Raw genomic sequence first — 18,122 nt, 5'->3', positions numbered from 1 at the left:
TGAGATGACTTTACTTTATATTGATTAGGATTAGAGATGAGCGAACTTACAGTAAATTCGATTCGTCACGAACTTCTCGACTCGGCGGTTGCTGACTTTTCCTGCATAAATTAGTTCAGCTTTCCGGTGCTCCGGTGGGCTGGAAAAGGTGGATACAGTCCTAGGAAAGAGTCTCCTAGGACTGTATCCACCTTTTCCAACCCAAGGGAGCACCTGAAAGCTGAACTAATTTATGCAGGAAAAGTCAGCAACTGCCGAGCCGAGAAGTTCGTGACGAATCGAATTTACTGTAAGTTCGCTCATCTCTAATTAGGATCCATCATCATATAACAGTGCAATCTGAATTGGGATCTATGATGTAATGACCAGACACTATGTGATAGTTGTAGTTCATGAAGAACAATGCAAATCAGGCATATGCCACCAAGTTGTGACCTCTAGGACAGTGGTCTACAACCTGCGGACCTCCAGATGTTGCAAAACTACAACTCCCAGCATGCCCGGACAGCCGTTGGCTGTCCGAGCATGCTGAGAGTTGTAGTTTTGCAACATCTGGAGGTCCGCAGGTTGGAGACCACTGGTATAGATCAGGGATGTAAGAAAAAAAATCGATTTGCGCGATTATCGCGATTTTTCCCGTTTGCTGTCCGGGCATGCTGGGAGTTGTAGTTTTGCCCACATCTGGAGGTCCGGAGGTTGGAGACCACTGCTTTAGGGGGGTTGTCACTGGTTTCTGCACGGTCACATACCTATAGGGAGTTGTAGAAAGGTAGCAGTAGTATCCTGGGAATGTGGGGTTTACCTAAATGGGGCATTCTACCTACAGAGGGGCCCTAACTATAGGGGGCACACTACCTAGAGGGGTGTCCTATATGCAGGGGGCATGCTGCCAACAATGGGGTCCTACCTATAGGGTGCAAAGTAGCTAAAAGGGGTCCTTTTTACCAAACTAATTATAGGTGTGTCCTATCGGCAAGTGAGGTGTCCCGGTACCGTATTTCATACTGTACCTTGTGGTGGGGTCCCCAAAGTCAGAGTCCCTAGGAACAGTGGGGGTCCTCTTCTTTAGTTAACCCCTCGTCACCCCTCAGTTAGCTAAAATTCATGTAAATAAAAGTGTAAATATGTATATTTAACCCCTTAAGGACCGGAGGTTTTTCCGTTTTTTGCATTTTCGTTTTTTGCTCCTTGCCTTTAAAAAATCATAACTCTTTCAAATTTACACCTAAAAATCCATATGATTACTTATTTTTTGCGCCACCAATTCTACTTTGTAATGACGTCAGTCATTTTGCCCAAAAATCTATGGTGAAGCGGGAAAAAAAATCATTGTGCGACAAAATTGAAAAAAAAACGCTGTTTTGTAACTTTTGGGGGCTTCCGTTTCTACGTAGTACATTTTTCGGTAAAAATGACACCTGATATGTATTCTGTAGGTCCATACGATTAAAATGATACCCTACTTATATAGGTTTGATTTTGTCGGACTTTTGGAAAAAATCATAACTACATGCAGGAAAATTAATACGTTTAAAATTGTCATCTTCTGACCCCTATAACTTTTTTATTTTTCCGTGTATGGGGCGGTATGAGGGCTCATTTTTTGCGCCGTGATCTGAAGTTTTTAACGGTACCATTTTTGCATTGATAGGACTTATTGATCACTTTTTATTCATTTTTAAATGATATAAAAAGTGACCAAAAATGCACTATTTTGGACTTTGGAATTTTTTTGCGCGCACGCCATTGACCGAGCGGTTTAATTAATGATATATTTTTATAATTCGGACATTTCCGCACGCGGTGATACCACATATGTTTATTTTTATTTTTATTTACACTGTGTTTTTTTTTTTTATTGGAAAAGGGGGGTGATTCAAACTTTTAATAGGGGAGGAGTTAAATGATCTTTATTCACTTTTTTTTTTCACTTTTTTTTTGCAGTGTTATAGGTCCCATAGGGACCTATAACACTGCACACACTGATCATTATTATCCCATAGGGACCTATAACACTGCACACACTGATCTTCTATGATGATCACTGGTTTCTCATAAGAAACCAGTGATCAACGATTCTGCCGCATGACTGCTCATGCCTGGATCTCAGGCACTGAGCAGTCATTCGGCGATCGGACAGCGAGGAGGCAGGAAGGGGCCCTCCCGCTGTCCTGTCAGCTGTTCGGGATGCTGCGATTTTGCCGCGGCTATCCCGAACAGCCCGACTGAGCTAGCCGGGAACTTTCACTTTCACTTTTAGCCGCGCGGCTCAGCTTTGAGCGCGCGGCTAAAGGGTTAATAGCGCGCGGCGCCGCGATCGGCGCTGCGCGCTATTAGAGGCGGGTCCCGGCTTCACTATGACGCCGGGCCCGCCATGATATGACGCAGGGTTACTGTGTAACCCCGCGTTATATCAGAAGAGCAGGACCAATGACGTACCGGTACGTCATTGGTCCTTAAGGGGTTAAGATTCCTACCTTGCTAGCGTCGCAGGACCTACGGGTCATGTGACTTGGTTCACAGAACTCTATTGTTTGCTAAAGGACCTTTGGTGGTTCTTGTGTCACGTGTTCACCCACAATGCCGTGTAACGGTGAGTGACAGTTGTTATGGACCAATCCAAAACGGCTCAGCCCCTGCCCATATAAGGGAGCTGCGGCCATTGTTCGCTCTCTTGGGTTGCTGTCACTGAATGAGGTAGGACCTCCGCAACTTTCAAGTACTTTTACTTGGCCAAAGCCTTGCGGCCTCGGCCTATACCAAAGCTGTTGTACTACAACAATTCCCCGCTATTCTACGCAAGATCACTGGACCTAAACGCACCCCTAAATCCAGCGGATCTATGCTACGGAATCTTTTAGAAGCTAAATTGAGCTTATCTGATCCCAACCAACTGTCAATCGCTGCTCAACTAGAAATAAACTCTGTTATCTGGACTGTTATTGATATTGCCTGCTACAGAAAATCTTCAGTAAAAGTTCCTGCAAGTTTTCAGTTAAACAGTGGTTGTGGACAATCCATTTATTACGCATTCACCTATCACTCTTGGGAAGGGTGGTGATAGGCCCAGCATCATTTTACAGTATTTAACCCTCACCCTGGCATCACGAGTGACAAGGGTTAACAGCACCCTTTATTATTCAGAACAGCAACACCCCCAACTACCCTACAACCCCCACAAGGCTATACCACAAATTACTCTACCACACAAGCTACCTACAGGGGATCCTATATACAGGGGGCAAAGTACCAACAGGGAGGGTCCTACTACAGTGAGCAGATGACCTACAGTGGGGTCCCATTTACAGGGGCAAACTACCTACAGGGGCAAATTATCAACAGGGGATCCTACATACTGGGGGAAAACCAGGGATCAAGTCTTGGGGAAAAAAGTGTGGGAACTCTTCTACTCAAGGGCTGGTCCTGCAGAATTCCTGCAAATGGGAACGGTGTTCCTGCTTTGAAAAAAGTGCAGGAACTCAGTTCCCACGAGTTCCTGCAGGACTTGAGCTCTGGGGAAAACTATCTACAGGGGACCCTATATCTGGGGAAAACTGTCCATAATAGGTAACAGCACATGGGGTGTGTGTGTGGGGGGGGGGGGGGGGGATGTGCCACACAGTAAAAATGTTACGCTGGGTGTGCCCCAAGCTGAACAAGGTTGATAAACACTCCTATAGTAGTTCTCAGGCCATGGTGTCCCAAAACCCCTCTACCAGTATTAAAAAATGACACAGGTGGGGGACCCCTAATACAGATTTTTAGACTTGAGCCAAGAGCCCTGGCATGCTGGGAGTTGTAGTGTTGCAACAGCTGGAGGTCCACAGTTTCAAGACCACTGATCTAAAGTGAATTACACCTAAAAATGACTCTTCTGTAGATCCTTGCTAGACAAGACTATTTTACATCCTATACATTTAAATCTCCAAAATAACTACAGAAGTGGCAGAGTTGAGTAGACAGCCAATAGCATGCTGGGAGTTGTAGTGTTGCAATAGCTGGAGGTCCGCAGTTTGGAGACTACTGATCTACAGTGAAGAACATCTATACTAGGGGTGTGAATCGCCAAGAATTTGGCGATACGATTCGAATCGCGATACCAGTGTGGCGATTCGATATATCCCGATATATCGCGATTCCGTCTAGGTGGCGATACATCGCGATATATCCCGATTCTGTCTCAAAAACAATGTCTTCTACACTTTTATTAAAACGTTACTTTTTTTTATTCATTTACACTTTATTAGACTTTTAGGAGGAATCATTAGATTCCTCATACAGATGAATAGAGTTCTATTGAACTCCATTGATCTGTGAGCTCTGTGATCCATTGATAGAGCCTGGTCCAGCCAGGATCTATCAATGACAGAGCCACGGGACAGCAGGAAGCAGAGGTAAGCCCTCCGGCTACCTCTATAGTGGATCGCCCCGCCCACGATCGTGCTGCGGGGGGGCGATCCACCCCACTAGCCCACCAGGGAGCATACACAGATCCCTTTAGACGCCGCTGTCAGCTTTGACAGTGGCGATCTAAAGGGTTAATAGCCAGCCGCGGCAATCGCCACATGCTGTCTATTAGCGACGGCCCCCGGCTACTGAGAACAGCCGGGAGCTGCAGAGTATGGAGCGGGCACGAGTCCGGAGCCCGCTCCATACAGACTGCTGAGAACAGCCGGGGGCTACAGAGTACGGTGCGGGAACGAGTCGGAGCCCGCTCCGTACACCCAGAGCGCCGCCGCGTCAGATCCGGCCTGCCCGGCTCCACAAATGTGGAGTTTGTATCTCCTGACGCCCGGGTCATGCCGTTCCGGGCGTCAGGAGATCCAAATTCCACATCCCTAAAAGGATCGATTCAAAAATATTTTGAATCGATTCAGTATCGCCAAGTGAAAAATCGCGATAATCGCGCAAATCGATTTTTTTTCTTACATCCCTGATCTATACCAGTGGTCTCCAACCTGCGGACCTCCAGATGTTGCAAAACTACAACTCTCAGCATGCCCGGACAGCCAACGGCTGTCCGGGCATGCTGGGAGTTGTAGTTTTGCAACATCTGGAGGTCCGCAGGTTGGAGACCACTGATCTATACGGTACCCCAGCCGGTTTGCTGCACTGGTGGAATATATGTGTCACTGGGTGTTGGACCTTGAGGGGGCAATAGGAGGCTGCGGAATACCTTTCTGTGGAAGTTCTGACAGTCTACCTTGAATTAAGTGGGAGGGCCCCGAAATCTACTCAGTGCCTGTAGGAACAAACATCCCTGTGAAAGCCGACCAGTCATCCCAGCCTGCGAGTGTATATTTGAGGAAAAGGGAACGAAGCTGGAATTTTGGCATAGAGCAAGAATCTGACTGAGCGATCCAGCTGCTCCTAACCACTGCCCCGGTGAGTTTACACTTTATTTCTTCAATTTATTGAATTTTTAGAAATATTTTTGGTCATTTTTTTTCCTCGTATCCATGATGTTCATCTTCTTCCACAATATGCGTTGTGCGAGGGTCTTAACATTCTAGACATGATCCTGGGAAATATTGATGAGGATTTTTTATTTTTTTTTTCTCCGACCAACAAAGTGCAAATCTGTTTTCTGCATTTTTTTTGTGCATCGGTCGATGGACTTTACGGCGCCGAGAGAATTTCCAAACTGATCTAAATTGACCCTGATGGGTTCTACATAGGTCTGAGCCAAGCAGCATCTTCTCGGAAAATAATAATGTTAAGAAATAGTCTAGAGAGAAATTGGCGATTCCGCTCACATTGCAGGTAAACTTGAAAAAAATAAAAAAATAAAAATAAAAAATAAAAAGAATAAAAATTAAAATTAGTAAAATTAATTAAAATGAAGTCAAATTCATTAGAAATGCATTAATGAAGCAGAGCTGAATCAGCGGGACTGGAGGTTTTCGGGCTGTGATGTGTCTTTCCATTCTCTTGCTTGAAAAAGGTCTTGAGGGATTTGATAGGTAAATATACGATTTAGAATTCCCAAAAAAAAAATACGTGTAATTTTCATATCACTAATGCGCTGAAAACATTTGGGAAGAAATTAGTTTATGTCATTGTTTATTTCTTTATTTCCTTAAAGGGGTAGTCCGGGATCAGAAAAATGCAGCTTCTTTCTTGCATAAAACAGCACCACTCCTGTCCTCAGGTTGTGTCTGGTATTGCTGCTTGGCTCCATTAAAGGGGTACTCCTGTGGAAAACCTTTTTATTTTTATTTTTTATTTTTTTTATAAATCAACTGGTGCCAGAAAGTTAAACAGATTTGTAAGTTACTTCTATTAAAAAATCTTTACCCTTCCAGTACTTTTTAGCAGCTGTATGCTACAAAGGAAATTCTTTTATTTTTGATTTTTTTTTTGTCTTGTCCACAGTGCTCTCTGCTGACACCTGATGCCCATATCAGGAACAGGAGAAAATCCCCATAGCAAACCTATGCTGTTCTGGACAGTTCCTGACACGGACAGAGGTGTCAGCAGAGAGCACTGTGGACAAGACAAAAAAGAAATTCAAGAAGAAAAGAATTTCCTCTGTAGCATACAGCTGCTAAAAAGTACTGGAAGGGTAAAGATTTTTTAATAGAAGTAATTTACAAATCTGTTTAACTTTCTGGCACCAGTTCATTTAAAAAAAAAAATGTGTGCCAGTGTGCCTCCGGCTGTGGCAAAACTACAACTCCCAGCATGCCCGGACAGCCTTCGGCTGTCCGGGCATGCTGGTAGTTGTAGTTTTGCAACAGCTCGAGGCAAACCAGACCTCACCAGTGAACATGAACTATGGACCAGGCGCAGTCTAGTTTTCGGTGCACAGTTGGAAATGAGCCCATCTTGTCGTCCAGTCTTGGTTCTTCCTATGAGAACATCCTATGAAATGTTTTTTTGACGGTTTAATGGTCTTATATGCATTTTGTGCATTTAGGGAGTAAAGGAACCCCCCGAATCCTTCCATGTAAAGCTGAGAAGTAGCGACATACTGTCTTACACTGAAGAGACCTCCAGGTGCTTTAAAAAAAAAAAGGCTGAGCAGGTGAGTCCGAAAGTATCATCATGTGAGCTATGTTGGATTTCCTTAAAGGGGTACTCCCGTGGAAAACTTTTTTTTTTTTCTTTTTTTTTTTTTAATCAACTGGTGCCAGAAAGTTAAACAGATTTGTAAATGACTTCTATTAAAAAATCTTAATCCTTCCAGTACTTATCAGCTGTTGAATACTACAGAGGAAATGGTTTTCTTTTTGGAACACAGAGCTCTCTGCTGACATCATGAGCACAGTGCTCTCTGCTGACATCTCTGTCCATTTTAAGAACTGTCCAGAGTAGGAGAAAATCCCCATAGAAAACATATGCTGCTCTGGGCAGTTCCTAAAAGGGACAGAGATGTCAGCAGAGAGCTCTGTGTTCCAAAAAGAAAAGCATTTCCTCTTTAGTATACAGACCCTAAAAAGTACTGGAAAGATTAAGATTTTTTAATAGAAGTAATTTACAAATCTGTTTAACTTTCTGGCACCAGTTGATTTAAAAAAAAAAAGTTTTCCACGGGAGTACCCCTTTAATGGGTTACTCCGCCGCTAGACATGCTAGATCGCAGGACGCTGGGGACTCCCGCGATCTCTGCCGCGGCACCTTAGTTATCTGTTGCATGGAGCGAACTCCTTGCAGTGCTGGATGAATGGCGAACACAGCCGCCTCGCCCCCTCCCATAGACATGAATGGAGGGGGTGTAGCATGATGTCATGATCACCAAAGCCCCAGGCTTCCGTGACTGTAACGCTGCAGCGCCGCCCCCCCCGCAGCTGGACCCCCCATGATCAGACATGTTATCCCCTATCCTTTGCATAGGGGATAACATGTGTAGGGGCAGAGTACCACAGCGGTTATCCAGGGAAAAAAAACTTTTTTTTTCATATCTATCAACTGACTCCAGAAGGTTAAACAGATTTGTAAGTTACTTCTATTAAAAAAATCTTAATCCTTTCAGTACTTATAAGCTTCTGAAATTGAGTTGTTCTTTTCTGTCTAAGTGCTCTCTGATGACACCTGTCAACTGTCCAGAGTAGAAGCAAATCCCCATAGCAAACCTCTTCTACTCTGTGCAGTTCCCGAGACAAGCAGAGATGTCAGCAGAGAGCACTGTTGCCACACAGAAAAGAACAACTCAACTTCAGCAGCTGATAATTATTGGAAGTATTAAGATTTTATAATAGAAGTAATTTACAAATCTGTTTAACTTTCTGGAGCCAGTTGATATATATATATATATATATATATATATATATATATATATATATATATATATATATATACAAGTTTTTTCCTGGTATAATCCCTTTAATTTGATGTCAGGGGTTTTACTATCATAGTAATTTACTGATCCCTGGATGGACACTGATCAGTGGATTATGGTGATATGGAATAACTTGCTATGTTGAGAAAACCTGCTATGGTGACAACTAGTGTTGCTCGCGAATATTCGCAATTCGAATATTATTCGCGAATATCGCATATTCGCGAATTCGCGAATTTCACGAATATAGCGCTATATATTCGTAATTACGAATATTCGTTTTTTTTTTTTTTTTTTCTTCACAGTACACATCACAGTGATCACCCCTCTCTGCTTCCAGCTTGTGTGGTGTAAAGAAGGCTGTAATACTACTGTGTGAGACTGGTGTGCGAAAATTCGCATATGCGGAAATTCGCATATGCGAAAATTAGCATATGTGAATTTTCGCGAATGCTAATTTTGTATATGCTAATTTTCACATATGTTAATTTTCACATACGCGAATTTACGCATATGCGAAAATAAAACGGGGATATAACGAATATGCGAATATTCGCGAATATATGACGAATATTCGTCCATATATTCGCGAATATTCGCGAATTCGAATATGGCCTATGCCGCTCAACACTAGTGACAACCTGTGTGATTCTCTTTATGCATCTGCAATATATTGGAGTAACACAGGAGGCAACCAAAAAGATGGTTGACCAGAGGGTAGGCTTTACTGAACAGGGGTACTCCAGTGGAAAACATTTATTTTTTTTATTTTTTTATTTTTTAAATCAACTGGTGCCAGAAAGTTAAACATATTTGTAAATTACTTCTATTAAAAATCTTAATCCTTCCAGTACTTATTAGAAATAATTTACAAATCTGTTATCTTTCTGACACCAGTTTATTTAAAATAAAAAAGGATTCCACGGGAGGAAAAAAGGAGTACTCCGGAGGGGAAATTTTTTTTTTTTTTTCAAATTAGCTGGTGACAGAAAGCTATACAGATTTTTAAATTACTTCTATTTAAAATCTTAACCCTTCAGGTACATATCAGCTGCTGTATGCTCCACAGGAAGCCGTTAAGTTTTTTCCAGTCTGACCACAGTGCTCTCTGCTGACACCTCTGTCTGTTTCATGAACTGTCCAGAGCAGGAGAGGTTTGCTATGGGGGTTTACTCCTACTCTGACAGTTCCTGACATGGACAGAGGTGTCAACAGAGAGCACTGTGGTCAGACTGGAAAGAACTACACTAGACTTTTTGTGGAGCATACAGCAGTTTATAAGTACTGGAAGGGTTAAGATTTTTATATAGAAGTCATTTACAAATCTGTAAAGTTTGCTAATTTGATTTGAACACATATTTGTTTCCTCCGGAGTACCCTTTTAAGAAGGAGATAGTGATACAACTGTAACATTGTGATGATTAGATTAGGCAGTTTTGAGGTTGGTGACACTGCTGCCATATGGATGCACATGAGGCTCAGACCTGATTATGATGGGTTCTCTTCTCGTACCCATGGGTCTAAATGGGGGCTACCCTCTACTATGAAGTCTATGTCGTAAGGCCTTGGCTGTCATGTGACCTCAGCAGGACGATCTATTGGTCAGGCTAGGAGCGAGTCACTGCCATTTAAAGATTTCCACTCCATTGAGTTATAGTTGAAACTATACGGCTGTTCGGGCATGCTGGGAGTTGAAGTTTTGCAACATCTGAAGGGCCACAGTTTGGGACCACTGCTCTAGTCTATGCTATAAAGCAGTGGTCTACAAATTGTAGAACTCCAGATATTGCCAAACTACAACTCCCAACAGCTTGAGGACCACAGTTTGGAGACCTAAGCTTTAAAGGGGCACTCCGGTGGAAAACAACTGTTTTCCACTGGCTCCAGAATGTTAAACAGATTTGTAAATTACTTCTATTAAAAAAATCCTAATCTTTCCAGTACTTATCAGCTGCTGTATACTACAGAGGAAGTTGTGTAGTTATTTTCTGTCTGACCACAGTGCTCTCTGCCGACACCTCTGTCTGAGTCAGGAACTGTCCAGAGTAGGATAGTTAATAGAAGTATAGTTAATAGAATAGTTAGGATAGGATAGTTAATAGAAGTAATTCACCAATCTGTTTAACTTTCTGGCACCAGTTGATTTGAACAAAAAAAATAAAAAATAATAATAATAATGTTTTCCACCGGAGTACCCCTTTTAAAGCACACGAGTCAGTCCCAATAGAAGATGTAAGGATATCACTGAGAATATGGCCAGACCTGAGAACATGTATTAGGCTGGCTTCACATTTTAGTTATACAGGAACCGGCCCGTATCTAATTCATTTCAATGAGCCAACCATAGTCAAACCGTGACTCCGGTCAGCTCATTTTTACCCTGTATCCGGTTTTCTGACCGGACCTAAAACCGTGATATGCCGCGGTTTTAGGTCCGGTCAAAAAACCGGATACAGGGCAAAAATTAGCCGACCGGAGTCACCGTTTGACTATGGTCGGCACATTGAAATGAATTAGATACGGGCTGGGTCTGGCTGGGATACGGGAGCGCCTGGTTTTCGCTCTCCCCAGCCGTATCCGTTTCCCGTATAGTTAAATCGTAGTGTGAACCCAACCTTACATTCCATTACTGGTTTATCATCAAATTCTTCATGGCTGCCAGGTATGACTAACCTAAGCCTCGCATACGGGATGCAACAAGACCTTATATTTGCTGACTTCTGCCTCTGTAGGTCTATTTTACACCGGAATTACATCTGATCCATAATTCAGCTCCCGAGCTGTTGAGTTATATGTCCCCTTCTTGAATTATTGAAGACGTAACATACGGGATGATCCTGAAAGTTTTGCTATTTGTTGGTGATGAAGTTCTATCTGGGGTTAACCGTGGTTGTGAAACCATAGAAACCAGCATGCAGCTACCCCAACATGCTGGGAGTTGTAGTATCACAACAGCTGTGAAACCTCAGGTTGAAGACCATTATACGATCGCATTCATTCGTCTTACTGGTTGGGACATTAATGGTCGTGGCACATGGTTATTGCATAATGAATGACTGTATCTCCATTGCTCTGGATGGTTTCCAGTTTCGCCTTGTGAGACCAACCTGAGCCGAAATTGTGGCCGCAGCCCAAATTTTATTTTTTGGTTCTTTTTTTTTTTTTTTTTAAAGACTGAACTAGGAAAAGGACTGGGTTTTACAATGCATTCCGAAATAACTTCATGAAGGTCTTAGTGCAGCCCAAACATTTACAAAATTGTGTTCTGAAATGATTTGTTTATATTTTGCTTACATGCGCCAAATTTATCAACCCCCCCCCCCTTGATAGTATGAATGTAAATGTTATAAATGTGTCACACATAAGCAAAACCAAACTAAAAAAAAATAGCAAAATATTCAATACTCACTTACCAAAGACGATAATGATAAATCTCCTCTATAAGATCAGCTTATTGTTCTAACTAAAAGGTCTGCAAGAAAAAAAAAATCTTGCACCCAAGGTTTTCAGTTTTCTCCCATGTCCAACCAAAACCTAGACCTAAAGCAGTTCTAGTTAGTTGAAGACCGGGCCTTTGTCAGAGTCACTTATGCTTCCCTCAAGTCTTTAAAGGGGTACTCCACTGCTCAGCATTTGGAACAAACTGTTCTGAATGCTGGAGCTGGTGCCGGGAGCTCGTGACGTCATAGCCCGCCTCCTCATGACATCACACCCCGCCCCCTCAAAGCTAGTCTATGGGAGGGGGCGTGACATATGTCACGCCCCCTCCCATAGACTTGCATTGAGGGGGCAGGGCGTGACATCATGAGGGGACAGGGCTATGACGTCACGAGCTCCTGGCGCCGGCTCCAGCATTCGGAACAGTTTGTTCCAAATGCTGAGCAGTCCACACTGTGAGAATATCGTTTTCATTGCTAAAGCCTCTAAGAGGAGAATATTTTCCAGAAAGGAGAAGTTGTACAAGGACCTTTCAGTATTTTTCTCCTTCCTTTTGGTTTTATGGTCTGTTCAGTGCCAGCCTTTCTGTCAAGTCAGGAAGGACTTCCCTCGATGCACCAATATTACATGGCGCCTTTAAAGGGACTAGCCAGGACTGGAATAACATAGTGCCACTCTTGTCCTCAGATTGTATGCCATAGCTTACAAAGAGAAGCCCTAAGAAGGGAGTAACCCATGATGACCATGTGCCCCAATGGACATACTGGAAAGCGTTGTCTAATTCAAAACAATACTTCTAATTGGGCTGGTCAGTGCTCTACAGTAAGCTAACCTTCTCCTGAAATACTTTGTTCTGCTGTGAATATTTTATAAATCTGACAGATGAGACAAGTTGGAGGTGTCAGCTGATAGCAAAATCAGTCATTTACAATATTGTATACGTTATACATGGCTAAAATGTTCTTCTTTTATCCATAGGTGCAAATCCCGAAACCCTTCACCCACTATTCACTGTGAGACAAAGTCTTAAAGTCATGGTCCACCTCATATTAATATTTATTGCATCACTCATCGACCTCTGCTGGCAACAGCTCCAAGCGGGTGCACCACAAATCCAACTGAGATTAGCCGGAAACTCGCGGGTCCCAAATGAAGGTCGCCTGGAGGTCCTCTATAATGGTCAATGGGGCACTGTGTGTGATGATGACTTCAACATAGAAGTGGCTCACGTGGTCTGCAAGCAGCTGGGTTTCGAAATGGCCATGAATTGGGCGCATAGTGCGAAATATGGACAAGGAGAAGGTAAATGTGTCATGTATGTTCCATTGCAGTGCTTTCCAAACTGTAGACCTCCCAGCATGCCAGGAGATGTAATTTTGCAACATGTTGTTCTGACCTCTTGTGACTTGACCATTCTCCTGTCTGTTGATTCTGTACTGCGTCACTGTCTAGTTTTCACCCATTGCTTGTCCTTTCTCCTACTTTGGTTCCTGTTTTTGTGCTGTTTTGCCCATGTGTTGCCAACCTGGTTTGTTTGACTATTCTTACTACCCTCACGCTCCTGCATGTAGTTCAGTATAGGGACCATCGCCCAGTTCGAGGCCACCAGTTAGGAAAGATCGTCTAAGTAGGTAGGAATAGTGGTTGGGGTGATATTGCGGTTGCACTGGTTCCTTCTATTTTACATCCAAAAGCCTGATACATTTCACAATATATCTGTTTAGCAGGTTAAAAATATTTTTTATGATTACAGAGCTTCAAATTCTCTACATTGATATTAAAAGGGTATTCCGAGGAACATAAATAATCCCCTATATACACGATAGAGGATAAGTATCTAATCACGGGACCCCCACCTTCGAAGACACGCTCAACCAATTACCTGCTGAGACGTGATGCCATCTCAGCATGTCACCCGGTGATAGTCTAAGCGTGCAGTCACTCCTGCTCATCTTTAAAGGTAACGGAGCACTCCAGGGACTGGTAAATACCCGGGCCCAGTACAGGAGATAGCACCGATCCCAGTGAAGTTAGATTCCTTGAAGTACCCCTTTAAGCTAAACAAAAATATTCTCCATACTTGCAGCTGCCAGTGAGTGGAGCTTTTGAGCTTACTGCATACTGTTTTATTATTACGTTTTAATATATTCATAGAAACTCTCCCTGGTTGAAGTTCATCATGTAAATCTAATATTTTGCAGGCGATTTTTTTTGTAGCTCTGTATTAGAAGGAGTGAGCGCGGACAGCTAAAAATATCAATTAATTGCTGTAAATTTGCTCTCCTGGAAAAGGCTGCTTTCAATTTATTGTGTAAAATTACAGCATTTCACAGTTTACATATATAATTAATGAATATAAAGAGTTGAGTGACTTTTATGTACTACATTACTTATCCTAAAATTATGGTGAATTACAGCTTGTATGGTTCTCCAGAGGTGCAGTCATTTTTTGTAATTTGCAATCACAGGATGTGTCAGTATTATACCAGACATTGTAAAGTCACTGGATGCATCAGAAACTAGCTGGTCCAGGAACGCTGTTATGGTGTCTTACTACAAGCTTGTTGACTGTTTACAATAACAACCAGCAGAATAGTAAGTGCAGCTCTGCAGTATAATACATGATGCACTCACGATCAGTACAGGATAAGTAATGTAATGTATGTATACAGTGACCTCACCAGCAGAATAGTGAGTACAGCTCTGGAGTATAATACAGGATATAACTCAGGAGCGGTACAGGATAAGTAATGTAATGTATGTACACAGTGACCCCACCAGCAGAATAGTGAGTATCTGGAGTATAATACAGGATATAACTCAGGATCAGTACAGGATAAGTAATGTAATGTATGTACACAGTGACCTCACCAGCAGAATAGTGAGTACAGCTCTGGAGTATAATACAGGATATAACTCAGGATCAGTACAGGATAAGTAATGTAATGTATGTACACAGTGACCCCACCAGCAGAATAGTGAGTATCTGGAGTATAATACAGGATATAACTCAGGATCAGTACAGGATAAGTGATGTAATGTATGTACACAGTGACCCCACCAGCAGAATAGTGAGTACAGCTTTGGAGTATAATACAGGGATATAACTCAGGATCAGTACAGGATAAGTAATGTATTGTATGTACACAGTGACCCCACCAGCAGAATAGTGAGTACAGCTCTGGAGTATAATACATGATGCATTCATGATCAGTACAGGATAAGTAATGTAATGTATCTACAGAGTGATTCAACCAGCAGAATAGTGAGTGCAGCTCTGAAGTATAATACAGGATATAACTCAGGATCAGTACAGGATAAGTAATGTAATGTATGTACACAGTGACCCCACCAGCAAAATAGTGAGTACAGCTCTGGAGTATAATACAGGATATAACTCAGGATCAGTACAGGATAAGTAATGTAATGTATCTACAGAGTGACTCAACCAGCAGAATAGTGAGTGCAGCTCTGAAGTATAATACAGGATATAACTCAGGACAAGTACAGAATAAGTAATGTAATGTATGTACACAGTGACCTCACCAGCAGAATAGTGAGTACAGCTCTGCAGCATAATACAAGATATAACTCAGGATCAGTACAGGATAAGTAATGTAATGTATATACACAGTGACCCCACCAGCAGAATAGTGAGTACAGCTCTGGAGTATAATACAGAATATAACTCAGAATCAGTACAGAATAAGTAATGTAATGTATGTACACAGTAGCCCACCAGCAGAATAGTAAGTGCATCTCTGGAGGCTTTAATTTAGGATCAGTAAAAGATAAGTCATGTAATATAATAACTCAGTCTCTTAACAGTTCCTAATGTATCTTCTGTTTCTATAGGTCCCATCTGGCTGGATAACGTCCGCTGCTCTGGTGCTGAGAGCTCCCTAGCAGAATGTGAATCAAATGGCTGGGGTGTCACTGACTGCAAGCACTCCGAGGATGTCGGCCTACTCTGCTCAGCAACTCGGCTGAGGCCATCAGAGCATCCTCAAGCAATCGCTGCCCAGGTAAGGGTTAACCTGCATTCAGTGATGTATTTCAGTTTTCTGCTGCCTTACACCTGGGTCTGCCATCATCTCCCCTCCCTTCCCTCCCCCCTGATCTTAAAATAGCGATACGGATGTGGTAGCCCTTGGGGGGGTGTATGGTAGTAGTGGTATGGTAACGGTATATGAGGGGTTAATATTAACCCTGTCACTCGTGACGCAAGGGTGAGGGCTGGTATTATTGAGGTATAGCTTCGGCCTATCGCCGCCCTTCCCAGAAACGACAGGCGTATGCAGATAATGACTGAAGGTCCAAACTGGAGTTATACTTGAACTGAAGTAAACTTTACTCTTGAACTTGCGGTACATTCAGAATACAGTAACAGTCTCTGTAATACACTTGTATAGACTTCAATGACTGACAGTTGCTGTGGACCTTGCGTCTTTTGCAGGTTAATAGAATCAAGGTAATTGGTGCGTGGATCCGTCCGGATTTAGGTCCGGTAGTCCTGCAGAGTGTTTGGGGATTGATACACTCTATAACTATAATTGTTCAACCGTTGCCGCAAGGCTCAGTCCTAACTCACTGCGATTACTGCTGTACAGGTCTTCTCTCATCAAGAGCACAGGAGCAAGAGAGCTAAAATGGCTGCCGCGTCCCTTATATGGACAGGGGGCGGAGCCTATTTTGATAGGTCCAAGGTCAGCTGTCACTCAACGTCACACAGGCTTCTGGGTGATCATCTGACTTCCCATACACATAATAATACCAAAACGAGACTAGAAATACCAAAGTGAGGTCTGGAACGCATTCAGAGTGAGGCTTGGAAGGCATCACATGACCCGAAGGCCCTGCGACGCCATGGAAACAAGTAATTAACCATTTATTTACATTTATACTATACTATTTATATTATCTATGCATAAATTACTAATTATACGTTAAGATAGAGGCGACTAGGGGTAGACTAGATTACAGGGATCCCCACGTCCTAGGGACTCTGGCTATGGGGACCCATAAATAAACAAGTACCGTATAGAATGCGGTACTGGGACACCACACGGAGGATTGGGGCAGGGAAACCAGCCGCCCCCTGTTATGTGCCACCCTAGGCCTGGGTCTTGTGATACGCTCCTGTCTACTCCAGTGTTTCCCAACCAGGGTGCCTTCAGCTGTTGCAAAACTACAACTCCCAGCATGCCCGGACAGCCTTTGGCATGCTGGGAGTTGTAGTTTTGCAACAGCTGGAGACACCCTGATTGGGAAACACTGGTCTATACTATGTGAATAATCTCATCTTCTGCTAAATTAAACTTTGGGAAACTAAGAACATACTGGGTGATTAAACCAAAGGCTGTCTGGGCACGCCTTGATTTATAGTTTTGCAACAGCTGGAGGCACACTGGTTGGGAAACACTGACATAGGTTTATTTATTCATTCTCAGGATTCAGACCCACATCGGTTGTAATGCTAGGGCAGATTCTAAAAGTAACTGTAGAAAATGGGAGCAAGTAGAAAAGTCTGTCCAGCACTTTGTTAGAATAAAAACTCTCTATTGATTTGTAGAAATTTGCAATAAAAACCATCAAAAAGGCAGGGAAGAAGAAAAGGTAAAAACTTTCCCAAATGGAAAGCTCAACATATTTCTGATCACATTAGCCCTTAGTCACGATCTGCATACATGTGGATTTAGAAGGTTTAGGCTTCTTTCACACTACCGTCATGTTCCTGCACTTTGACAGCCGTTTTTCTGCTAAAAGAGGTCATGAAAAAAAATAGACAAAATAACTGAACATAACAGATGCTAACGGATGGACAGTGTCCGTTATTTTAACGGGCATTCTGTCAAAATAACAGACATGTTCCATCCGCTATCACCCGTTATTTCATCTGTTATAGTCCGTTATGTTATGTCCGTTATTTTATGTCCGTTATTTTATTCCATGTTCTTAGCATGCGCAGTACAAATAACGGAAGGTGAAAATAACGGGCGCAATTGGGAACATCCATCACCCATAGACTTCAATGTTAAAATTACTGCATGCATCGTTTTTTGCACCATCAAAAATTATGGACGTTAGTGATAACGGGACATAACTGGTGCTGCAGGATGGTCAAAAAAATCCCATTGACATGATTTAGGGACTTTCAGATAGGAGTTCATGACAGAAGATTTTGCAGGGTGACAACGATAGTGTCAAAGGGGCCTTACATAGCTATATGTAGAAGATGGGATCCCAAATCCCTAAGATGCTATTGTGGTGTCCCGGTACAGGACCTTGTCCTGTCCCTGTCTAAAGTCCCCTCAGCTAGAGTCCCTCCATTCCACAGGGCTCTCCTGCAGGGCTATCCCCTTGGTCGCCTCATATAAATGTATTTCTGTATAGTGTACAAATG

The 18,122-nt window shown here is 42.7% G+C and overlaps 1 protein-coding gene across 5 annotated transcripts in view; it reads left to right on the top strand.

The window, feature by feature from the left end:
* The window catches only part of LOXL4 (lysyl oxidase like 4), a 128,005-nt gene that overhangs the window by 28,368 nt on the left and 81,515 nt on the right, over window positions 1–18,122 (top strand). For 2 of the 5 annotated variants that reach the window (XM_056529557.1, XM_056529559.1), the window contains exons 2-5: window positions 5,215–5,385; window positions 6,920–7,027; window positions 12,698–13,021; window positions 15,575–15,744. In XM_056529557.1, coding sequence (XP_056385532.1) covers window positions 12,754–13,021; window positions 15,575–15,744 — 438 coding nt within the window. In that variant the 5' untranslated portion in view covers window positions 5,215–5,385; window positions 6,920–7,027; window positions 12,698–12,753. The remainder of the gene's footprint in view (window positions 1–5,214; window positions 5,386–6,919; window positions 7,028–12,697; window positions 13,022–15,574; window positions 15,745–18,122) is intronic. The other 3 variants (XM_056529560.1, XM_056529562.1, XM_056529561.1) reach the window with 3 other exon arrangements.

Source organism: Hyla sarda, chromosome 7, assembly GCF_029499605.1.
Source record: "Hyla sarda isolate aHylSar1 chromosome 7, aHylSar1.hap1, whole genome shotgun sequence".
NCBI classification, from domain to species: domain Eukaryota; kingdom Metazoa; phylum Chordata; class Amphibia; order Anura; family Hylidae; genus Hyla; species Hyla sarda.
The sequence above is the reverse complement of the archived record's forward strand: the minus strand, read 5'-3'. Positions and strand labels throughout refer to the sequence as shown.